Here is a 26656-nt window from a genome sequence, read left to right as displayed (position 1 = left end):
TGTTCCATCAGCGAGTCTATTTGTCTTCTACAATTCTGTGATGACCCATGTGGTGTGTTGGGCTGGTAACATCACTTCAAGAGAGGCCCACCAGTTAATTAAAAGGGCAGACTTAGTTATTGGGTGCACTCTTGACCCTCTAGAGGTCATAGTGGAGGAGAGAATGAAAACAAAATCGAGTGTCGTTATGAAAAACTCTGTACATCCTCTCTCTGACACACCAACACTCAGGACATTCAGCCAAGGCATCATTCAGCACAAGTGTGTCAAGAAACGCTATGGGTGTCTCCTTTGTACCAACAGCAATGTCTGCATAATGGTTCACGGAGATTGGGACTGGCAAGTGAGAAATTTCTGTTTCTTTGTTTTTAATAATGTCTTGCTTTAGACCATATTGACTATCTATCTATCTATCTATCTATCTATCTATCTATCTATCTATCTATCTATCTATCTATCTATCTATCTATCTATCTATCTATCTATCTATCTATCTTATAGTGACTTTCATATCTATCTATCTATCTATCTATCTATCTATCTATCTATCTATCTATCTATCTATCTATCTATCATATAGTGCCTATCTATCTATCTATCTATCTATCTATCTATCTATCTATCTATCTATCTATCTATCTATCTATCTATCATATAGTGCCTTATCTATCTATCTATCTATCTATCTATCTATCTATCTATCTATCTATCTATCTATCTATCTATCTATCTATCTATCTATCACTCAGAAGTTCCACATTTGTTTAAATTTGATTGCACTGCTTGCCACTGTGGAATTCCTTCTTCACGCTGGTTATTTATTTCTGTTTCAGCCGGTAACAATGGGGGCTTGTCCAGGATCAGCACCATATTGTAGTGACAGTTGTCACTACGCATAGGAAATCCTGTTGTGGAGCTTCACGGAGGACTCCTGTAAGTATGTTCATCCAGACAGCCCAGCTTTAGGTACAGAAGAGAAATGTCAATGTTTGGACCACCTAAGATGCTGATCTGGGATATCCACAAGAAATTAGATTACAATTAACTCTGCCCTCTGGCTGCAGGTATAGAAGATGGAGAAGATGAAACAGCAGAACTTTCACAACTAGGTAAACTAGAACTTTATTATTAACTTTTTGATTATGTAAAGGGTGACAGATTTAGAATTGTAGAGGATGCAGGCACGTCACACCTACTTAACCTCCAGGATATGATATTACAAGTCCTAACTGGAAAGGATTTCACCCCATCTAGGAGTGAGGATTATACAGTGACATCACCACAGGACAGTATCAAGATGCTCAATCGATCAAAGCTAAAAAAAAATTGGCACAAAATTTGAAATTAGGAGGAATTATGGGGGCTTTGGAAAAGGATGTCTTCTTAATATGACTTTATATGGTTGAGAGTTCATGGTAGGCAAATTTCTAATGGTGTTCTGAAAATTCATATATTATCCTTAACAAATACAATGTACAATGGTGCTTGAAAGTTAGTGAACCCTTCAGAATTTTCCATATTCCTGCATAAATAGGACTTAAAACATCATGAGAGTTTCACACAAGTCCTAAAAGTAGAAATGGAGAACCCAGCCAAACAAATGAGACACAAATATCATATTTAGTCATTTATTTTGTGATGTGTAAGTCCCTGTCTTGCACGAGGCTGAGTCTCAGTACTTTAGCAAACCAACTTTATTCTACTTGAAATAGGAACAGCACGGTTATTTATTGTAGCGGGGTCTACCACTCTTCTATACACAGACACAGCAATCAGGCAAGGTCGCAGCCAATTAATACTGTTTCCTGCATTTATAATGTTCCTTGTATCACCCATCAACGACAGGCACTTATAGCGATTGATTCGGATTTCTTTTTGCAGCGAGCCGCTGCAGTGCTGCGAGCCCACAGTTGACTTGGAAATGGATATGCTGTCTTCCACAGACGCAGTGATCGTGCTTTGGGATGCTCTTCAGCATGTTATGCCTTTGGGGGGAGTCTCAAAAGATTTTAGAAAATTTATTGAAGAAAATCCCCCAGTATTACATATCTGTGAGTGGCAAATGTATGTGAAGCTAGTAAGTAATTGGAAGGTGAGATTGGAGTCAGGTGCTGTCACAAAGTGTCATAATTTTCAATCACTGTGAAGATGATCGGGTGTGAATGGGCACCCTGTTTATACCAAAAAAACAGGTGTCTAACAAAGACTTTATCATCAAACATGTTTGTGCAGTTTCACTGTATCCTGGACATTTCAGAGGACCTCAGAAGAAGAATTTTAGATGCTTATCATGCTGTGAAAAGCTACAAGACCTTCTCTAAAGAGTGTGGACTGCACCAATTCACAGTCAGACAGATTTTGTACAAATGGAGAAAGTTTAAGACTATTGTTAGGTCCCCAGGAGTGGTCGACCAACAAAGATCAAGGCGTGTGATTGTCTGCAAGGTCACAAAAGAACTAAGGATCACTTCTAAGCAGCTAAGAGCCTCTCTCACGTTGGCTAATGTTCATGTTCATGAGTCCTCCATCAGGAGAACACTGGACAACAATGGTGTGCATGGCAGGGTTGCAAGGAGAAACCCACTGCTTTCCACAAAAACATTGTTCCCCGTTTACAATGTGCTGAAGAGCATGTGAACAAGCCTGAAAGCAATTAAGAGTCATGTATTATGGACAGATGAGACCAAAATAGAACTTTTTGATTAAAATGAGAAGTGTTACATTTGGAGAAAGAAAAACACTGCATTCCAGCAGGAGAATCTCATCCTATTTGTCAGATATGGGGGTTGCAGTATCAATCTGTGGCCCTGTTTTGCTCTATCTGGGCCAAGACAACTTGCCATTGTGGATGGAAAAATGAATTCTGAATTATACCAGCAAATTCTAAAGGAAAATATCAGGGCATCTGTCTGTGGCCAACATCTCAAGAGAAACTGGGTCATGCAGCAAGACAACGACCCCAAGCACACAAGTCATTCAACCAAAGAGTGGTTGAAGAAAAATAAAATAAAGTTTTTATAAAGTCAAAGTGACCTTAACCAACTAGAAATGTTGTGGAAGGACCTGGAGTGTGCAGTTCATTTGAGAAAACCCAGCAACATCCCTGAGTTGAGGCAATTCTCAAAGGAGGAATGGGAGCTAAAATTCCTCTAAGCTGATGTGCAGGACTGATCAAGACCTACCAGAAACATTTAGTAGTAGTTATTGCTGCCAAAGGGGGTCACACCAAATACTAAAAGCAAAAGTTCCCATACTTTTGCCTCTCACAGATGTGTCATACTGGGTGAGTTTCCTCAATAAATAAAGGACCAAGTATGATATTTTTGCCTCATTTGTATAGCTGGGTTCTCCATATCTACCTTTAGGACTTGTGTGCAAATCTGATGATGTTTAAAGTTGTAATTTTGCAGGAATATGGAAAATTATAAATGGTTCACTAACTTTCAAGCACCACTAGATGCAGGATTACATGAGGGATTTAGGTATTTAGAATTTATCAAGTCTGTACTAAAAGTAGTTAAAACCTGACATCTTCAAAGATTTTATATGAGCAGAGATGATCTTACAAAAGATATACTCAGGGCATATTCCTTCATGCTCTGTATCAATGGTTGAATGAAAAGAACAACAACATCAGACAAGATATAAATCCATTTCTCACTGACCTGAAGGTGATTGATGTCGTAATTCTAGAGAAGATAACTAAATCTACCATGAAGGAAGAAGAAAGGAAAAAATGTTTTTGTTGCTTGTGCATGAGAGGGTAGAAAGTCAGTGTCTGACATGCACGATCAACACCGTTCATTATAAGGTTGCCAGTTCGAATCTTGTAAATGCTGTGGCAGACGGCTGGGGGTGGTACTCAGCCGGGATGCCCAGGAGGACTAGAGGAGGGCTTGCGCCTCCTCCAGACCACGAGGGGGCGACTGCCCTGGTTACACTGGGGACCGAGGGTGCAGAGCTTGGAAGCTCAACCCTGCGGGGGCCTGTGGTCACCTCCAGGGGGCGCCCCAGTGCCTGGAGAGCTATGGACCTCAGCGCTTCCACCACACAAGGAAGTGCTGGGGGGAAGAAAACTGGCAACACCCGGAGGGCTTCCAGGTGTGCAGCCGGCACTTCCGCCACACAGGGGAGTGTCCGCGGAGGAGTGTCGGGAAACACCTGGAGCCCATCCAGGGCTTGTATAAAAGGGGCCGCCTCCTTTCATTCGAGGACTGGAGTCGGACGAGGAGTGGAAAAAGTCTTGCTGGAGAAGAGTGGAGGCGGCCCGAAGAAGGCAGGCACTGGAAGGAGAGGCCTAGACTTTAGGGTTTGATGCAGAGGCACTGGGTTGTGCACTAAAGTAAAACTGTAAATAGTGGAAATAAAGATGTGTGTGTTGGGTGACAAATTTTTTTCCGCCTGTCTGTGTCCGGGGCTCGTTCCACTGTGGCGTCGTCGGCAGGATGCTCTGCCTGGTACAAGGCAGGGACCTGCATCAAAATATCAGTCTGTGGATGGCCCGGCGCAGCAGCAGAACCCACACACACGCCGCAGAAGCAGCGCATGCACATCCCCGCGGGAGCGGTTCTCCCCACGGACCGCCACCGGTCCGCAGAAAGGCCATGTTCTCCGGGTGCAGAGGAACGAGAACAGGCATTGCCGGAGTGCTGCGGGCTCCGAGAGACGTGCTGTCGTGGAGGATGGCCAGGCCGGCAGTGCAACGACGAAGGCCACACTGAGGCAGGCGCCTCGAAGTGACGGGATCCGGGAGGTAAGTGCCCTGCCCCACGGCGGTCGGCCCTTCGGGGTCGGACTCACTTTTTGTGTTTCAGGCAGGGACTGCCTGGTTCTGCGTCTGTGGCGGGGCATGCCGGTCCATGTGCCATCGGCAGTGCAGAGGCGGCAGCAGGAGATACTGCAAAGACGGAGTCGCTGCACCTCAAGAGGCCGCGGCAGCTGCGAGGTTGCCAAGAGGCACGCCACTGCACCTGGAGAGGGGAAGACAAGATGGCCGCGGACCGGAGGTCCCTCCCTGTGATACGCACGGGATTGGATGGTGTGTCTTGCGGGCCCGCCGATGACTGTAGAGAGGAGGGACCAAGGAATGTCTGTCCCGTGCCAGAGAGAGACCCAATTGGGCCAGAAGGAAAGGCCCACAGGAAGCAGTCGACGTGTGCTGCTGATGGACAGGTAAGCTCACCGTCTGCTGTCTTCCTGTCCTTGCCGGTGGCTCTGCGCGAGCAAGAGGAGTGCCTTCGGCCTGTAGAGTCCCCTTTATTGCAGGTGCTGAGTGCTCTCCGTGCAGAGTTGCAGAAGCTGAAGGGGAAGGCGGTCGCGTCATGACAGACGCTGCGTGCTGTGAAGGAACGGCGCGACGCTGGAGCCTTTGGCCGGAGTAGTATGGCGGGGAAGGTGAGTACAGCTGGCCCCGTACAGCATAAAGGAGAACCTGCTGAAATTGGCCATGATGTGAATGACCGGAATCGAGTAGGCAGTTCTCCGACAGTGGACGCGGCGGTGCGTGCTGTGCTGTGTCCGGGGCTCGTTCCACAATGCCAATAGGGACTCTGCTCTGTTGGGCCCTTAAGCAAGGCCCTTAACCTGCAATTGCTGAGTGCTTTGAATAGTGAGAAAAGCGCTATATAAATACAAAGAATTATTATTATTATTATTATTATATTATTGGCTCAGTGACTTCCACATTTCTCCTGACATGAACATTGATATTGATAGTTGTGGCACTGCAAACAGTAATTAGCAGGCAAACATCTTTCTATCCTTGATTTCAATCAGCTACTGCACTAGGCTGCCACTTCACACGCTCACACAACATATCAATGTGATTTGGTCATACAGTGCCAAACGCATCAGTTTTCCTTTGAAGTAATATCTTGAGAAGTTCAGGAGAGGTACAGCAATTGTCAATCATTATACAGTAACCTTGGTCAAGCAAAGGGTCCACCAGTCACAGCACAGATGATGTACTGATGCCATATTGACCCGGCTTGCCATCCTACTTTGTTTCACTATCCATGTTAACCGATTCACATTGTCATCACTGTCACTCCATTCAAGCAATGGTTCATTTTCAGTTTGTTCTAAAGCTGTCTTCACGACTTCTCATTTACATGCAATTATGTCTTTGGTTGAAGTCTCCACCCCACTCATGAATATTGATGAGATAGCTTCAAGTTATTATAAAGTGACAGAATGAACAGAAATATTCCTGATTTTTTGCAGGATGATGTTATTTCATCCACTAGATGACAGCAGAACACTGTCCTGAGAGTTATTTAGGCTTAACATTGGAAAGTGGATCATTGTACGTCACCCCAATTCTGATTCGGGTTTAACCATATTTACATAGAAATAATACCCCAATCTCAGGGTTAACACCAAGAAGTTTATGCCAGTGCGAGAACACTGGCTGAAATATTACATGAGCAAATTTGACAACAGGCTAGAGGGCTATCAGCACAACAGAACAATTATGTGTTTGTAGATTATCAAAATATCAAGAATAGCAAAATTAGAAATGTTAAATGGCTTTGGTACATTACTGAACCATGTCACCACCAATAGAGGGGACATGGAGTAACAAGAGAAAAGAATAAAATCACCTTCAACTTTCAGAGAGATGTGAAATTCTTCATTCCATGGTCCAGAGTCCACAAAACATGTGTAGAGGCCACCATCAGAAACACGGACATCTTGGAGTCTCAGAGACACGTTTCCATTCTGGAGCTCTTCTAGGAACAGTGCTGTCCTTCCCTTATAGGCCTGCATCTGACGCTCAGGTCTGATTTTGAGATTCTGGTATAAAAGTACTGGAAAGTCAAAGTCATCTCGAAACCACCTGACTTCAAACCTCTGAGCACTGATAGCTGGTGACAGTGAGGTGGGTAGGATGACATCTTCACCAGCATGAACAAGAACAGTGGAAGAAGGTCCAACAACTTGAAAGATCTCTGAAAAGAAACCACAAAATGCTGTAGTCAAAAAAGAAAAATCCTGGAGTGTTGGGGATTAAGACTAAACGCTGTACTCCCATCTGTTTCAGCCCCATACTGATATCAAGGTCACTTCTAGTTTTTGATATTCTGCTCAAATGACAATTCTCAACTTCACTCTTTCCATTAAATTGTCTGACACTCAGACTGAACAAAAACATATGTGTCAGAATTTAACATTAGATTATGGTTATTGGAGGATGCTAGTCCACATAGACAAAGGCACTGTCACACTCCGCCCGAATTTATTTTTTAATTATTTGCTTGGCATGCACAATTGAAATCACACACCCCAATAAATTTTAATCCCGCTTAAAAATATTCCTATATAAAACAATTAAAAAGGTTTAATATTAAAGTCCTACAAAGGCAATATGCTGGTCAAAAAGCAGCTTAAAGGTAAATATTTAAAAACCCACCCCTTAATATGACCTACCTATATACCTAAAAATGCATTTTATAAAAACCCTAAAATTGTTTTAAACTAGTAAATAAGAAGGGCATAAATATTCTTAAAAGGTATTTTATAAATAAATAATAATAATCCAAATATGTCGCCCACCCCACCCGCCGGTTCTAAGTTTTAACCTAAGAATCTAGGGTTATTAAAAATTTGGGTTAAAATATACATTACTTAGGGTGAACATTAACATTAGGGCCATTAGTGGAGTGTTTAGGTTTAGGCATTCACTGTCCCACCAATGGCCCTGTCACCTAGTGTTAAAACAAGGTTTGGGGTAGGGGTAGATCATCTAAAACATAATAAAACAAATAAATTAAGTTAGGCCCCCCCAATCGGAGTCTTAAGATTAGGCATTTTAAACTGACTATGAAGATAGGGTTAAATAGCTAAAATTAAGTCTAGAGAGGGCAGGATTTGAGGTAAAATGCAAAGACCAAATTACAATTACAAAAAAACCACTAGTAAACAAAAAAAAAGTTCTACTTAAAGACAACAAGTTGTAAAAATAAGAAAAACAAATCATAGAAACACATACGTGTCCAGGCGACGCATGTCATGTGAAGCACAATGAACACAAAGCAGCTCCATCCCTTCTGGACCTTCATGACTGCAAAAGAATAAAAGCTTGGTTTGTCCATACAGTAAGAAATGATTCTGACGTCCTGAGAGATGAGGCAGACACTCTCATGAAGCAGACAAGATGGTACCATCCCCTGGACACACAGTTCTGCCCTTCATATCTGTTTACTTATGGTATATCTACAAGTGAAATGCGTAGAATTCCTCAGTATATTAGATCAGAGCTTTCTCAAAGTGCACACATCATGTATACAACTGTCTGTGACGGGCATTAAAGTCACCAACACCTGAGACTGGGCACCCTGATATCGGCTCATTAGCATAAACAGCACACTCTGCTGCCCAGTAGGACTTTAAAGGCTTTAAAGAAAGTCAATCAGACCACTTGGACAAATCACCAGACTCCATTGAGTTGTCCCTGGTGCTCTCCTGAGATAGACCTCTACATGGGAGCACTGGATTCCTTCTCCTTCAGCTGGTTTTCTTTTTTCACTTACCTGACCATTGTGGACAAACACTGAAATGGGAAATCTCTTTAAGTAACATGTTAGGACAACAGCCATTCATTCCAAAGTTGGAAACTCTTCATATTGGACACAGGCCTGTCCAGATAATTTACAGGTGAGGTCCACAGTAATGGCTAAGGAACTGGATGGCACTCATCTTGATTTAAACCAATGAATACCTGAAAGTGTTAAATATATAAAATCAAAGGGGTGCGATGTTATGGTTTAATCGCATCACATCTGAGTTTTTATTTCTGACTTTTCACCCATAATCCCTGTGAAGTGGCACCTCAGATGTTACTCTGTGCTGCTGACTCACAATCACCTTACCATGCCTACACATGTTTGTGTAGATAGTAACTTGTGCTTTCCTATTGACTGTGGGCCTTAAGGTTTGATTTTCTCTATATTACAAGCCATGCATTTTGTGTTTTCCCTTCCTTTACCACCATGATTTGGCTGAACTAGTCTGTGACCCCTATATTGGTGTCCACTTGGAATCATTAAGCCTCTTTTCCAAACTGGAAATTTTAGCAGCCTACATTCCATGACATAAACTGTGTTAAAAAGAAGCAGTTTTGTTTAAAATACCCAAAATAAAACTGCAGAACACTACCAACCATGACTGCAAATCAACAACCTGACCCAAGAATTTCCTATGAAGGACTTTGTGCTGCCCCTTGTCATCCAGGAGGTCTTGTGCACCCCTGTCAGCCCTTATGGTATATTTCTCTTTGTTCAGGTAAACTCCTTGTATTTTATGATCACATTACCCATCACCCCTCATGTCACCTGCTCATTGGAGTCACTGACCTGCTGCAGGCTGGTGTCCTTCTAACTATGCTGGCTTGCTCTTGTATATCCCATTTGTTTCACGTCTTGGGCACCATGTCTTAGAGGCCTTACTGCCCTCAGCAGGCTGTGCCGTTCCACATTGGCATTGTCAGTTTTCACTGCCCTCTGCTGTTTTGGTGCTGCTCTGGCCACCATCAACCATACACATTACTCCTTCTGTATATTATGAAAATCAGTGAGTCCCTTTATGTATTTCGTTTGGTAAATGTAAGATTGTGATTTATTTGAACTTTATAAATTTGTAAAATCACTGCCAATGGGAATAGTCCCACTAATCCCACTACCAGTGGGAATGTAAAAATCAGAATACAATTAATTGAACATGGTCATCTTGTCTGAGCTGCTGCTCCACTCTGATTTTTTTTTTCTTTCTGCTTTTGGTTTCTTTTCATTGATGTTTTCTTTATTTGTTGATGGTTGTTCTTAATTGTGTCCCTTTCCTCTGGCTGCCAACATACTACCAGTTACTGAGGTGGCCTGTGGACAATGGCCTTCACTGTCTACACAATAAAAGTGGTGAGTCGAGCCTCAGTCTTATATTTTCTCAGTGTTGCTGCTCTATGGCCTCCTTCTGCTCCTGTGTTGTGTTGTGCTGAGTGGTTTTGTCTCTGCTTTTAAAACTTTGGCTCAATAATTGGAACTTCGTTAATTGTGGATTTGTTATTATTTGTTATTGGTTCATATAAAGTAGTCTACAGGAGAGACTCTAAACTGTTGCTTCTTGTCTTGTCAAGGTGCACATGTGTGCACTGCATGCTGGGACAGTTGAAACACAAAGCTGGGGCCTCATGTATAAATGGTGCGTACATACAAAAACTTTGCGTAAGCCCATTTCTACACTTATATCGCAATGTATAAAAACTAAACTTGGCGCAATCCCTGGTGTGCGCAAATTCTCCGCTCGGCTTTTGTAACTGGCGGCACCCAGCATCAAAGCAGTGCTTTTGCTCAAGTGTGGTTTCCCTTTCTTTTTTAGAGCCACATCCCTGATGATGCTTTATCATATACACTTAAATTAACCGCATATTCTTTATTAGTTTAAGGCATCTAATTGTAGTTAACCTGTAACAATATAATGGTCCACGTAATGGCCAAACTATTCCAAATACCATAGCTGTTTTAGCATTGTTATTCTCAAGTATTTATCCCACTGTATCTGAGTGTGGAATCACAGCTCTACAGCAGCTGATCGGAAAGAGAATTATCGGTATACAGCATCAAACACACGGTGCTTCAGCCATGCTGTCTATTTGAACTGCTCTCATACGGCAAACGCTTCTGAGCCTTTCATATATGGACTGCACGGTTCAGAAACAGTTTCATCCCAAGAGCTCTAAACACACTCAATCAGTCCATCAAATGTTCCTTGTAGAACTGTTTGTACAGTTCGGGCACTGTGCGACTTTGTGAACTTGAACTTTTGAGTTTCTCCGACACTCTATGTCACTCGATCTACTTCCTTTTGTTGATAATACTACTGTTTAAACCAACAAATAGTTCATTTTTCTTTGCCTCGACTTGGTATTCGCTAAAATTCTTCTACTTTTTGCCCATGCTTTGGCCATTGTCTTTTCACAGATCGCTGAGCTTAAGTGCTATTTATATTGATTTGCATATTCAAAGAGGTGTAATTCTGGGAGGAGATGGGATGGGGCAGCAGGTGCGTGCATGTGCATTACTTTTCCCCCTGACTGAGATTTATGGTGCAGAAGAACGTGGAAGTTGGCAAACGCACAGATTTATGCTTCTGGATTTTTTTGTGCATACGCACATTTCCACTTTTGTCCTTACGCCATGTTTTAGTGTGAAGTCTATGCACGGCATTATGCATGAGGCCCCTGGACTTTAGAGTTTTTTTTTTATACTTTTCATTTTCTTAGTTTTGAATCTATGAATATAAACCTTTAGCTTTTGATAATTTATGACACAAAATCAGTCAACATGCCCTGGTACTTGTATGTCTGTGTGTGTGTGTGTGTTTGTGTGAGTGTGTGCGTGTTTCTGTGTCTGTGTTTGCTCCTGTTTGCGCAAGAAAAAGGGGAACTGGTGCTGTTGTAAAATGAGATGTTTTTCAAAGGACCCCTGAGTCCCCCCCAATGCTGCCCCCTCTTTCAGTTACTTTTAATAACTACCCAAGACCTCTCAATATCTATCTGACTCTCCCCATATCTTCATTTTGCTTGAGAATACAAACCAGAAAATAAAGAATATAAGCCATCTGGGAATATAGAGGTCATCACACCTTATCACTGCTACTTGGACTGAGTGAGAACTTAGAGCACTCAGGTTGTATAGTTAATAGTTTTGGTGCAAATAAATTAAATTTTTAAATAAAATTTTAAGTCAATGGCTTTATCTGATTGTTACTAGCAAAGCTGAGAAGTGATTGTGCATTTGTTGTCTAGCTGTGGTCTTTTAAGGTCTCAATGGCACACTCTTGTTAGGGATTGGAGTAAACACCACCTCAATCCATGAGCAGCTTGCCATTAGAGGTCCAAAAGGTTGAATATGTGGGGTACAACGAAGACAGTGTGACCACTAAGACATTACAGGTAACAGGAGGTGTAGAGCTGGTTGAACATTTCTTCTTATTTCCCATTTACCTTGATTTATTTACTTATTTCCTACAGTGTAAAGTCACAAGTATACTGCAGAGTACAGGAAAATAGGTAAATAGGTAAATAACATTCGATCTGGGTTTTTTATACAAAGTACGGTGATGGCAAAAGTGCAAAGTGCATTCTTTCTGTGATGTAGAACCCTCATTATCACCTCTGTTATAGAGTGTCTTTGTGTGAAAACAGCAGTGTCAACATGACTGGGAAAATGAAACTGAATAAAACAAAAAAATTGCTAACCTTTTACAAGTACCATAAATTTACACCAGCTGTTACAGGCTCAAATGAAATGTATGTTTTTATTCTATAATAATAAGAGTAAGAGCAGCTCACTTCTCAAAATGGAGGGGTCCAGGGTTGAACCCAGTTATATTCTTGAATAAAAGCGCAGTTGTTTTGTTATACTTGTACCTTTTCTGTTTCTTTGATATTTGGACTTGAGGCGTCACACATTATACACTTCATGTCGACATTTTGTCAATTATTACTAAAACATGACAAATGTTTCTGTTTTAACAATGTGTTTACATAGATTGTTGTAGACACGGAACACACATGAAATGCAAGTGTTCCAAATAACAATGTATTATTTACTCAATACAGCTTGAGGTGTCTCACTCCCAGATAATCAAGGCTTGAGCTGTTTTTACCCTTTCTGTGGCAGTGGTGGGATGGGACAGTAGGCTACTTGCTGCTTGTGCTGATAAACACATTTACAACGCAAACGATGCTGATAGAGGGGTGTGAAGGGATTTAAGGTAGGCCAGAATTACGAGTTTTTTCGTAGGCTTTGGTAATTCTAGTGTTAAGAAAACAACCTAAGACATTTTGTGTTAAATGCATGTCCTAAGTGATTTGATGGCACAATGAAACACTGAGAGTATTGACATTTAAATTTATAAGCTGTTTTTGGCCTTTAGTTTCATTTTAGTTATATACAGTTTTGATTATTTCTTGCCTGCTTTCTTCTTAGTCTTTCATTTTGGTTTTATTTGTTAAGTGTATTAAAATTAATTTTCCTATTTAATTCACATCTGTTTCAATTTCTTTAATCTTCATGTTGTTTTTTTTAATTTAATCACTACTTTATAATAAAAATGTTTGAGATGTCAGTTGGGTTCAGAACGAATTTGTCTCTTAAGGATTTCTAATTCTGGCCCCCTTAAGTGACTAATCAGGAGGAAGTTTTGACAGGCAGACACTTCTCTGTTCTGCATATACTTTGAGTTATTTCTGTGAACTCGGAGCTAAATAGAATTCTTTGTATATACAAATGCAGGCTAAATGCATATGAAAAGACTTGGGGGTCTTCCCAGACTGTCTTAAGACTGCTGTCGTTAAAACCCCGTCTTAAGAAACATCATCTCGACCCCTCGGCTCTTAAAAATGGTGGCTCTAAAATCCGTACTGACCCCTACTCTCTCTTCTGTTTCTTTTTCCTGCGCCACCTCCACCTACTCAAAGCTTCATGATGCTCCAACAATGATGGATGGATTAAAAGGCAGAAGTCTACGTGACCATCATCACCATCAAGTCCTTCTGTGAGAACCCTAAATCCAAAGAGGACTGTTTCATTTATGTTAGGTAGAATGCCCAGAGGGGACTGGTCAGGCGGTCTCATGGTCTGGAATCCCTACAGATTTTATTTCTTTCTCCAGCCGTCTGGAGTTTTTTTGTTTTTTCTGTCCCCCCTGGCCATTGGACCTTACTCTTATGCGATGTTAATTAATGTTGATTTATTTTGTTTTCTTATTGTGTCTTTTATTTTTCTATTCTTTATTATGTAAAGTACTTTGAGCTACTGTTTGTATAAAAATGTGCTATATAAATAAATGTTGTTGTTGTTGTTGTCTATACAGTATTCTCTGTTTCTGGAAAAGCCTGTATTTAAATCACCCACCATCATGATTTGTTTTTTTTGGGACCCTTTCCTTCCACTTTTGTCTGACAGTGACCACCTGCCTCTACCTTAATGGCCTGGAATCTCCACATCTGTCAATTCCTTACTACTTCACAGGCGACCACCTCCTTCCTAAGTTCAGCAACCCTGAGCTCATGGTGTTGATTATGGAAAGTGAATAAAAGAAGAGGAAGGATAGTGCATTAAATAAAGATACGAGTTAAGCATTCCACCACTGAGCAGTTTGGAGGGCTACAAGTAAACACAGGGACAACCTAGAAGAAAATTTCATTGTTAAACATAGCCATTGAGGTTAGATGGGCATTCATCTGATCACAGACAATCAGACTAAATGTGCAGGTCCTGCTCTCAACTACTCTTTTACTTTCCCTTGTGGAGTCCATTGTCACAGTTCACTACTTCCCTTCATTATATTCACAGTGAGATCTCAGGGAAAGACAAACTCGTGATGCCTCGGAGTATATTATTGTGTCAAGCCTTTTGAGGTCTGGAAAACACCATCAGGCAACCATGACCAGAAAGGTAACAAGAAACCCTGCAGCACTACTCAAAGAGGACAAGGGTGAAGCGCACGGACAAATCTCTTTCTTGTCACATGACACACCAGAAGGACTGAAAGACCAGGGGCTTCAAGTATAAACAGTGCATACGCAGAGAAATGCTGCATATGCCAGTTTCCTTGCACACTTTGAGATGTATAAAACTTGGCTTAAAACCATGCACATTTTCACTGTAGCCCCCAGCCTTGTGTATGCACATTTCTGCTCAGTTTTGCATACTGGTGGCACCCAGTGTCAAAGCAGTGGTACTGTTTCTGTGCCATTCACTTTTCTTTTTCATATTCGCATCAATGACGCAGGATTTATCAAATACACTGAAATTGTAAACTGCATATCAATTACAAATTGAATTCACTTGATTGTAATCATTCTGTAATGATATAATGGTGCACAGAATAGCCAAACTATTCCAACTCCCATACCTGCTTTAGCATTGTTAGAAGACATCGTAAATGGAAGAATTAGAAGACAGCACATATTTAAAGATAATGATGATGACTAGCTTCTAAGTCAATTTCGATTTCCCAAAGTTCTCCTCTTGGAGCTGTGTGCTGAACTGGTGCTGGCTTTACAAAAGCAGACTTTGAGGAATTGGGGTCTACCTGCTCCTTATCACATTCTGTCCACTCTCAGGTTTTTAGCCACAGGAGCTTTTCAATGTGAACTTCCTGACCAATTGGGTATTTCACAATCATCACTGAGTCCTGCCATGCCAGCTGTATAGGATGTTATTATCTGCTTGTCATCCAGATAGATAAGATTTCCCTACAATGTGGTTGAACTACGAAACCTCAATTCGCAGCAATGTCAGGTTTTCCAAATGCAATCGGAGCAGTCATCTGCACTCACATTGCTGTTTTAACAATTGTGCTTTGGTTCTACATCTGGATAGCACCCAGCCAGCCAGAACAATGGCTTCATGAGTTGCTCTCATTCAGTACAGATCAAATATCACAACTAAAAAATAAATAAACACAGCCTTATAAATAAGCCTGGAGGCTGCTGAGGTAGGGTGTGCTCACATTCCATGGGGCGCCAGGGTTCGGTGGCAAAGTCAGCTCTCCACACGACCCGTCTTGAAACACAGATCAAAGAGTCTAACACATGCACGAGTTGGAGAGTCGGAAGTCGGAAACCCACTAAGTAGTGTGTAACAATTCACCTGCCAAATAAACCAGCACTGAAAATGGATGGCACTGGGGCATCGGGCCCATACCTGGCTGTCACCGGCAAGGGCTAAACCTTAATGAGTAGGAGGGCCACTGCAGTGTGCATTGAAGCCTAGGGTGAGTGTCCAGGTGGATCCACCGTGGGTGCAGATTTTGGTGGTAGTAGCAAATATTTAATTGAGCAGTTTGAAGGCCGAAGTGGAGAAAGGTTCCATCTGAACAGCAGTTGAACATGTGGTTAGTCGGTCCTAAGGGATGGACGAGCACCTTTCCGAATTACGGGGTGATGGCCTCCATTGCCCCAGGGCTATAAATTATGATCACGTAGTGTTGATGGGGGATTTTAACGTACACACTTTTAGCAAATGTTTTACTTAATTTGTTCAATTCAGTAGGATTCTGTCAGATTGTCAAAGGTCCAACTCATAATCATAACCACACATTAGATTTAATAACTTACAAAGTTGAAATTCAAATATTACTCCATTAAATGAAGTTATTTCCGATCACTACTTAATTACATTTGATTTAGTCTTGCCCTTGTCAACGCACTCATAGATTAAAACAGATTGTAATTTTGCTTCAAAATTTATAGATACTTTGAGTAAGTCGAGTGTAATTGTGAAAAACAATTTAGATCAGCTAGTATCGCATTATAATGTGACTTTGAGAGATGCTCTGGACACAGTGGCTCCCCTTAAAACAAAAGTGATCAAAGCACATAGAAACTCTCCCTGGTTTAATGAAAACACTCGAGCTCTTAAATTAGAGTGTCAAAACTGGAGCGCAGATGGAGAACAACAAAGCTACATGTCTTTCAAATTGCATGGACAGAGAGTGTTAATAAATATAAAAAAGCCCTCTTTAAAGCTCGCTCAGAATACTATTCTACATTAATAGATAGCAATAATAAAATCCTCGGGTACTGTTTAGAACAGTGGCTAAATTAACAAATGGGAATTCAGATCAACAGTGCAAAATACCAACAGATATTAGCAGTACAGACTTTATGAACTTCTTCATTGAGAAAATTAATAATATAAGATCCCAGATCAAACCAAATACTAGCTTAGCAGACACTGTCTCACATTGCATTCAGCACTTTAGTCATTTTAATCCTGTAACTGAGCAGGAAGTCTTAACTTTAATTTCTAAAATGAAGCCCATTACTTGTTCCCTGATCCAGTGCCAACAAAACTAGTAAAAATTGCCATGGATGTTCTTGCAGCACCTTTTCTAACCATTATCAATAGTTCATTACTGCATGGCACAGTACCTGATGCACTAAAAGTGTCAGTCATTAAACCTTTACTTAAAAAGTCAGACCTAGACCCACACATACTAAATAATTATAGGCCTATTTCAAATTTACCCTTTCTCTCTAAAATACTAGAAAAAGTAGTCACCAGTCAGCTTCAGTCACACCTTACGCATTACAATTTATTTGAGAAATTCCAGTCTGGTTTCCGCACTGGTCATAGTACAGAAACGGCACTAACACGGGTTGTAAATGACATTCTGATATCCTCTGATGAAGGAAACTCCACTGTAATTATGTTGTTGGACTTAAGTGCAGCATTTGACACCATTGACCATTCTATTTTACTGCACAGGCTAGAAAATGATGATGGGCTTACAGGCACTGCGCTCACTTGGTTTAGTTCTTATTTATCAAATTGATTCCAATATGTACAGAAATATGCTGACAGTACTCCATCATTATTCTTTGTCCTGCAGGGCTCAGTACTTTCACTTTACATGCTTCCACTGGGATCTCTCATTAGGAAACATAATGTTAATTTTCACTCGTATGCAGATGACACCCAGTTATACCTTTCATTTAAATCAAATGAAGTTTCTCCGATGTTGTCTTTAATTAGTTGTGTTAGTGAATTAAAGGAATGGATGAATGAGAACTACTTGTCTTTAAATACAGATAAAACAGAGATGTTAATTGTTGGAGGGAATGATGCTGATCACAGCAATATTTTGTCATCATTTAACTCAGTTGGAATCCCATTAATTTTACTGAATCAGCCTGCAATCTCTGAGTTATCTTTGACTCTAGCATGTCATTTAAAGCACATATTACAAAGTTGTCCAAAACATGTTTCTTCCATCTTAAAAATGTTAGGAAATTAATGTGCTTTCTAAATAAACAGGATTCTGAGAAATTAATTCATGCATTTATCTCTAGTAGGATTGACTACTGCAATGCGGTGTTCACTGGATGTTCAAACTGTTCTCTATACAGCCTCCAGTTAATCCAAAATGCTGCTGCAAGAATTATTACAAGAACAAGAAAATATGAACACATAACTCCAGTTCTTAAATCCTTACACTGGCTCCCAGTTAAGTTTAGGGCAGATTTCAAAATCCTCCTTTTAAAGTCTTAAATGGCCGAGGTCTGGCTTACTTGTCTGAACTTATCATGACTTACAAACCTGAGCGCACATTAAGATCTCAAGATGCCGGTCTGCTTATGATTCCAAGGATTAATAAAATAACAGTGGGAGGTCGAGCTTTTAGTTACAGGGCCCCTAAACTGTGGAATGGTCTGCCTGCTACTATAAGAGATGCCCCTTCAGTCTCAGGCTGAAGACTCACGACTTCAGTTTAGCATATCCTGACTAGACCTGCTGATTAACTGTGCAGACTCCATCTCTGTTGTTAGTCATTAGCACTAAAACATAAGTAACATGACAGTTATAATGTGTTACTAACCCTCACCTATTCTGTTTCTCTTCTCTGTACTCAAATGTGGCACTTGGTGCTACAGTCCACCTGCCAAGCTGTTTTGCCTGCCTAAAGTAGAGTCATATCTGATGGAGGATCGCAGGAATCGTTGGGTAGAGGGGTCCTTTCATCGGATTGGCTGGCCTAGTGCTGACTCAGCTGTGGAATGGCCAATTAGGGGAGGCAGCTTGATGGCCGAGGTCTCCAGGACTCGAAACAAATTCAAATCATATTATGAGATATCATCTACTGTTAAATTCTGCTACGTACTTGTAATATTTTTATTTTGATACTGTATTGAGGATAATGTGTTCTGTTCTGTGTATTGTATTATATTGAGCCCCTTTTTTTTGACACACACTGCACGCCCAACCTACCTGGAAAGGGGTCTCTCTTTGAACTTCCTTTTCGGAGGTTTCTTCTATTTTTTCCCTACAATGGTTTTTTGTGGGAGTTTTTCCTTGTCTTCTTAGATAGTCAAGGCTGGGGGGCTGTCAAGAGGCAGGGCCTGTTAAAGCCCATTGCAGGACTTCTTGTGCGATTTTGGGCTATACAAAAATACATTTTATTGTATTGTATTGTATATTCCCGAATCCAGAGTGGCTGAGACAGGTGGGGGGGGTGACGCAAGCAATGCTGGAGAAGCCGGTGGGAGCCCTGGGGAGAGTTCCCTTTTTTCATTGAAGGGCATGGCTGCCTTGGAATGGGTTCATCCTGAGAGATGGACCTGAGCCTTGGAAAGCATTGCGCTTCCGGCGACGTCCAGAGAGGTATCACCGGCCCTTGAAAATCCGGAGGAGAGGGTGTAAATCTCACACTGAGCTCTCCCCATTTTCCCAGTAGGTCTCCAAGGTGAACAGCCTCTGGCATGTTAGAACAATGTAGGTAATGGAAGTCGGCAAGCTGGATCAGTAACTAATAAGGATTGTCTCTAAGGACTGGGTCGGTCAGGCTGTGGTGTGAAGTGGGGTTGGGTGCATGTCACACTGGGACGGGGGCATTCCCCAGTGGTCTGCCTCCAATGCCCTACCCTACCAGGTGAGGTGGGTCAAGGGCCTGGTCTGCACATAGCAGCAGGCTTAGAACTGGTGTAGACCAGGGAATCTGACTGTTTAATTAAAACAAAGCATTGCGAGGACCAGAGAGTAGTGTTGACGTGATGTGATTTCTGCCCAGTGCTCTGAATGTCAAAGTGAAGAAATTCAATGAAGCACGGGTAAACAGCAGGAGTAACTATGATTGACAGTCAGATCCTTGTTCTACCTTCATACTGTCTAGCGAAACCATAGACAAGATATGGGCTCGACAAAGGAAACAGGAGGCTCTTCTGTGCAAACAGTATGAAACTTATAGAATTGATGGGACTATATTATACCACTGAGAGCTGCTAGCTCAAGAACTCCTCTTTAGGACATGATTTTTCTTCTTCTTCTTTCGGCAGCTCCCGTTAGGGGTTCCCACAGCAGATCATCTTCTTCCATATCTTTCTGTCCTCTGCATCTTGTTCTGTTACACCATCATCTGCATGTCCTCTCTCACCACATCCATAAACCTTCTCTTAGGCCTTCCTCTCCTCCTCTTTCCTGGCAGCTCTATCCTTAGCACCCTTCTCCCAATATACCCAGCATCTCTCCTCTGCACATGTCCAAACCAACACAATCTCGCCTCTCTGACTTTGTCTCCCAACCTTCCTACCTGAGCTGACCCTCTAATGTCCTCATTTCTAATCCTATCCATCTTCGTCACACCCAATGCAAATCTTAGCACCTTTATGGACTCTAAATATGGACTCTAAACTTATCCATTATCGATGCATCTATGTACCTTTTATTGAGGCAACTTTGCATTATGTTTAGAATGTTCAATGTAAAGTAATGATTAAATAAAACATACTATCTTTAACCCGGAAGAGGGGGCTGTATGGCAATAAGTCCCTCTACTCAAAAACTTTGTACAAGTCATTACTTTTCCATGTAAAACAGATTTACAGTGGGTATATAAAAGAATCCCCCCTTTTGAAATATTCACTATTTTTTTTGCTTTACAACCTTAAATGAAAACACACACAAAGGATATTTCTTCCCAGCTTTACTTACTCAATGCAACCGATAACATCCAAGTGAAACATATCACAGCTACAGTTCAGAAAAATGATAAAAAGATAAAAAACAAGACCTACTGAGATTAATAAAGGATCAAAAAAACAATATTTGTAAACTCAATCAGGTGTAAGTAACCACCATTTCCATTGCAGTTTGTGGTTACTGGCTTCCACCTGTGATCAGTTGTAATCAGTGTGATTAGTGAAGCATACAGTAAAAACAGCTGTTCTTGGAGCATTCCCTTGCTTGCTAAATTAAGAGTCCAATAAAGAATGATACCCATTTCAGAAAGCTAAAGAGAGATGCAAACTCAAAATTCTTTCATTAAAAATGAGTGGAAAGAGGATGCTGGAGGTAGCCTGGACCGAATTAAAAATGCCAAAAGCTACTGTCACAGTTTGTCTCCCAAGAGGACTTGCAATGAAAACAGGCCACCATAAAATGGCCATTGTCCCACATCACATCTCAGCATGTGGGGCAATCTCAACTCCTCTGAGCAAGGCTAATGATCTTTGACCTAGCCCAGGGATGCTGTGTTCAGCGCACCCACTCCTCAGACTTGTCGACATTAGCTCCTGTGCCCCAGTTTGTGGGCTTATTTTATTGACTGCTGGACATGGTTATGGCTGGCTTAAGACCCATGGTCGATGACATAGAAAAAAATTTTCAGGTAGATCCAGGTTGGCGATGGTAGAGCCAGCAGTGGTCAAGGAGACACTCGGTAGGGACCATGGCCTCTGTCAGCCTCATCAGAGCATTCCTGTGAATTTCCCACCAGAGCTATGGCCAAGGATCTAACCAACCGTAGCTCTTAGGGCTCATTTATACTTCACATTCAGAACACGTACGTGCCCGCATCATGGCTGCCATGCATTCACAGCGTTTATTTCAACCGTCCTCTGAGCAGGTCCTTAGAAATTAACGTGACGCGTGCACAAGTTGCAGTACCAGCAAAAAGTCGGGGGGTGCAGTGTGCTAAAAGTCGGAACGTGACGTCAGAGTCTCTGTTTACTATCTACATGTGACAGCAAGCCGCTTTGCGGATCCTACGGGGATCAATGTGCTTGCTTGCTTTACTGTTTGATGAATGGTTTGATGTGGTGAAGCAAAATGCCGACATACAGATGCATTCATGGTGCTTTTATATTCAAGTGTCGCATATTCCCGATCGTAATGACACGATGCATTTTAAAAGTCTCACATAACATCTTTGTGCCGTCTTTTTTTTGCAACTTCACAACAGCAACATAATGTACAGCGCTGTATTTGAGCCACTGAGAAAAACATAAAGGACAAGGTGAAAACGTGTATTTTTTTTGATTAAAGTGGAAATTTCGGCTTTAATCTCGAAATGTCCACTTTAACCTCGTAGTTTACTTTATCATTAATGCAGACCATCGTAAACATCATCGCAGTTTTTAATCGCTACGAGCTTCTTGGACCTGACAGCAGCAGAAAGCAGCAATAGATCACCACACAGAACAAATTAAATGTCTGATATTCCAACTCTCTGCACATTTAGAATCTTTAGATTCATACTTGATATCACTTTCATGATGAAATGCATTAAAATGTGTATGTTACATTTTACATTTAATTTAGTTTAAATAACGAATACTGTTAATAGTTACACACATGGGGGGAATAATTACACACATGGGAGTGACACGGTGATGGAGCGATAGCACTGCTGTCTCGCAGGGAGTTACGTTGCTGGTATTTCCTGCTTGTATTCCACACATTTGGGGATTTGGTGCCGCTAAAATGACGCTAGTGTATGCGAGTGCTTGTAATCACCTTGCGATGAGCTGAGGCCTCGTCAAGGGACTGTTTCTCACTCGTGCCCAATTCTTGCTGTAATGGACACATCCCTGGATTTATGTATCTAATCAATAAACATCCTTTTCAGAGATTTTGCGGTAAGGTGTTATCGGAATTTAATGAGTGTTCTAGGCAATTCACAGCACAGAGAAGCCGAACATGTTCTCACCGCGATGATATCTCACACTGCCACCTGGTGGATTCCTCCAGATTTACGTAAAGTACGCGCACAAGTATGAACACTACAACGTTTGCGTAGCAGGAGCGTCCGCTGCAGCATGCATCGCGTGAAGTATAACTCAGGCCTAAGGGTCACTGATGGTGGTGACCAGATCATTGCAGATCCCTTAAAGGCAGAACCTCTTAGAGGAAAATGCCCCCAGAGCATTCTACATGAAATGCTGGAAGAATCTCAGCCTTGATCTTTACTTGAGGGGTCACAGCTGTAAGGACCGGGCACATCACACCACCATTCACCTTTGACATAACACATTCTGTACATAACTCAATCCTATTAAATAACGTCGCTTCTTACATATTGAATATTAAAAAAATAAAAATAAAAAAAATATACATAACAGCATTAGTACAACCACTCAGACAAAAATTGTTTTCAGTACTAAAAATTAACCATTAGATCTCATAGCTAGACAGCACACACCGAATATAGCACAAAACCACTTACAGTGGGATGCAAAAGTTTGGGCAACCTTGTTGATAGTCATTATTTTCCTGTATAAATCATTGGTTGTTACGGTAAAAAATGTCAGTTAAATATATCATATAGGAGACACACACAGTGATATTTGAGAAGTGAAATGAAGTTTATTGGATTTACAGAAAGTGTGCAATAATTGTTTAAACAAAATCAGGCAGGTGCATAAATTTGGGAACCACAAAAAAGAAATGAAATCAATATTTAGTAGATCCGCCTTTTGCAGAAATTCCAGCCTCTAAACACTTCCTGTAGGTTCCAATGAGAGTCTGGATTGTGGTTGAAGGTATTTTGGACCATTTCTCTTTACAAAACATCTCTAGTTCATTCAGGTTTGATGGCTTCCGAGCATGGACAGGTCTCTCTAACTCATACAACAGATTTTCAATTATATTCAGGTCTGGGAACTGAGATGGCCATTCCAGAACGTTCTACTTGTTCCTCTGCATGAATGCCTTAGTGGATTTTGAGCAGTGTTTCGGGTTGTTGTCTTGTTGAAAGATCCAGCCCCGGCGCAGCTTCAGCTTTGTCACCGATTCCTGGACATTGGTCTCCAGAATCTGCGGATACTGAGTGGAATCCATGCGTCCTTCAACTTTGACAAGATTCCCAGTCCCTGCATTGGCCACACAGCCCCACAGCATGATGGAACCACCACCATATTTTACTGTAGGTAGCAGGTGTTTTTCTTGGAATGCTGTGTTCTTTTTCCTCCATGCATAACGCCCTTGTTATGCCCAAATAACTCCATTTTAGTTTCATCAGTCCACAGCACCTTATTCCAAAATGAAGCTGGCTTGTCCAAATGTGCTTGAGCAGACCTCAAGCGGCTCTGTTTGTGCTTCCTCTTCATCACTCTCGCATACAGCATCTCCATGTGTAAAGTGCGCTGAATGGTTGAACGATGCACAGTGACTCCATCTGCTGCAAGATGATGTTGTAGGTCTTTGGTGCTGGTCTGTGGGTTGACTCTGACTGTTCTCACCATTACGCTTCTGTCTATCCGAAATCTTTCTTGGTCTGCCACTTCGAGCCTTAACTTGAACTGAGCCTGTGGTCTTCCATTTCCTCAATATGTTCCTAACTGTGGAAACAGACAGCTTAAATCTCTGGGACAGCTTTCTGTATCCTTCCCCTAAACCATGATGGTGAACAATCTTGGTCTTCAGGTCATTTGAGAGTTGTTTTGTGACCCCCATGTTGATACTCTTTAGAGAAAATTAAAGGAGGAGGGAAACTTACAATTGACCCCCTTAAATACTCGGATTCACCTGTGTATGTAGGTCAGGGGTCACTGAGCTTACCAAGCCAATTGGAGTTCCAATAATTAGTTCTAAAAGTTTTGGAATCAATAAAATGACAACGGTGCCCAAATTTATGCACCTGCCTGATTTTGTTTGAACAATTATTGCACACTTTCTGTAAATCCTATAAACTTCATTTCACTTCTCAAATATCACTGTGTGTGTCTCCTATATGATATGTTTAACTGACATTTTTTATCGTAACAACCAACGATTTATACAGGAAAATAATGACTATTAATAAGGTTGCCCAAACATTTGCATCCCACTGTATCCCCCTATAGTACTTATTAATTTGATTACTTCTTGCATCTCATTAGTGTATAGACATTCTTATTCAGAGACCATAACATACTCCATTTCTACAATTAGATAATAATATCCATAACATCCAGAGGTTTGGGCCAGGAATTAGTACCACAACAGGTGTCAGTGGTTTCAAATCTCAAGTGCGTGGAAGTTGTCTTACGCATGATTTTGTGTATCTGGATTTTTTTGTGCACATGTATAATTCTGCTTTTGTCTGTATAGTGTCTGTTTAGTGTGAATTCTGAGTTATACATGAGGGCCCTGGAGTGCCAGGGTCAGTTCACTTTAGGCAAGCCACATGAAGGAGCTCCACCCTGTGAAGGTCATCCATGCTGAGTAATTGGAGCTTAAAGAGTTTTCTGTTGCGTACACATAAATGGTAAGGTGTCCATCATTTGGGCCTAATGGATACCAGGGACCCTTTTATCACCCTTCACAGTAAAACAATTTAAAACTTCTGTACTGATAAAATAAGATGGAGGAAACAGAGCCTGCACTAATGTATTGATGAACTTTACTGTTATTTATAAATGGTGTGCTTAGCATTTTTATATCTAAACGTAATTCAAATATACTCTTATTTATATGGTTTGGATAAATACAAGGAAACCTCAGAAGTGTCGTCCGTCAGCCGCCCTACTCGTTGTGCTCAAATGCCCGTCGATTACATTCACATCTGCTGATATAATATGCCGACAGACCTGACTAACGGTGCACCTCCATGCCTGTCACTTGAGACACCCACATGGCACCAGATTAGAATCAGAGACTGACCTTAACCTGAGCGTTAGAGGAAAATGAGAGTAGCCTGAGGGAACACAAGGAGGCCACACAAACTGCACTTAAATTTAAGCTCAAGATGTTAGAGATCTGTGAGGTTGGAGCATTCACTGCAATGTCCCAGGACCGAGTAACACACAGACTGCATGACTATCAACATTGTAAACTAAATCCTGATGTCAAAAAATAACCATTAAAAATCAACTTTATACTAAGAGGAAATGCGATAAAGTCTCCCCAGTCGCCATCTCTGTGTTCAGCAGTGCTGTGGAGCTGTCACTAAAAATACTGAAGAAAAAAATGTGAAGAAGCCTGAAGACGTGAGGCTGTGATGAGTTTACTGGTCACTTCACTGACTGTAACATCACGGGAATAAAGCTAACAAAACACCCAAAATGGCACAAATCCTGTGTAAAAGGCTTTCATGAGGACACCGAAAACAACCAAATGGAGGAAACATAAGCAGACGTCAAAGCTCAGTTTCAATGACAAAATCAAACTTGCATTTCACTTACCTGCTTTAACTTTTTTCTTTGTTTTTCTACTATCACAGATTGTATTATCCTGAGTTCACTGATGAGCAGATCTTTTTAAAACTGTCTTTGTATTATCTGTTGGTTTATAAAAGCAGACCTTCACAGCACAGACCCTGAGCTCCGTGACTTTTCCCTTTGCTTTCACTTTCATTTTTACATGGCAGCCCTCCAGGAGGAACACATCCGAGTCTTAAAGAGACAGAGAACACAAAAAGAAAAGGCAGCTGAAATAACCAAATGGGAACCTTCTTGAGGTCACAGCCAAACCTTTAGTGTGCACAGAAGTACAAATCCCCTCACAGCAAGTCACATTAAACTGATGCTGCAGACATGTAAACTGTGTGACAGGCAGAGGTGAGCCGCATTAAGACAGAAATGGCAGACCTGAGTGAAAGTGGCACACGAACAGGTGGTCTTTCCCCTTTCTGTCCTTTCTCTGATAATTCTCGGTCTGTTTTTGTCTTTACAGGTGAGCCCCACATGTAGATGTTGTAATATTTATATGTCACTGAAATGTATTATTATCAGGCATGGTTTAGGCACCTGTTATCAGGAAGGCACCAAAAAAAGGGACCTCAAGATTACTATTTTGGAAGTTAATTTAGAGCACGGATGCTGTGAATGTAAGAGCTGTAAATAAATAAAGTTCCCCTGCATACTTTAAAAGAAAGTCTCGCCATCATTTCATTT

General features: G+C 41.3%; 1 protein-coding gene across 3 annotated transcripts in view; it reads right to left on the bottom strand.

Annotated features, from left to right (window-relative positions):
• Positions 1–26201, bottom strand: part of LOC120521464 (butyrophilin-like protein 2) — a 113724-nt gene extending 87523 nt beyond the window's left edge. For 2 of the 3 annotated variants that reach the window (XM_039743064.1, XM_039743067.1), the window contains exons 1-3: positions 25946–26201; positions 7991–8062; positions 6603–6950 (exon numbers count right to left, since the gene is read on the bottom strand). In XM_039743064.1, the coding sequence (XP_039598998.1) occupies positions 6603–6950; positions 7991–8060 (418 nt within the window). In that variant the 5' untranslated portion in view covers positions 8061–8062; positions 25946–26201. The remainder of the gene's footprint in view (positions 1–6602; positions 6951–7990; positions 8063–25945) is intronic. The other variant, XM_039743068.1, reaches the window with a different exon arrangement.
• Between the last annotated feature and the right edge of the window lie 455 nt (positions 26202–26656).

Source organism: Polypterus senegalus, chromosome 2 (assembly GCF_016835505.1).
Source record: "Polypterus senegalus isolate Bchr_013 chromosome 2, ASM1683550v1, whole genome shotgun sequence".
NCBI classification, from domain to species: domain Eukaryota; kingdom Metazoa; phylum Chordata; class Cladistia; order Polypteriformes; family Polypteridae; genus Polypterus; species Polypterus senegalus.
This window is presented reverse-complemented; position numbering and strand designations above follow the sequence as displayed.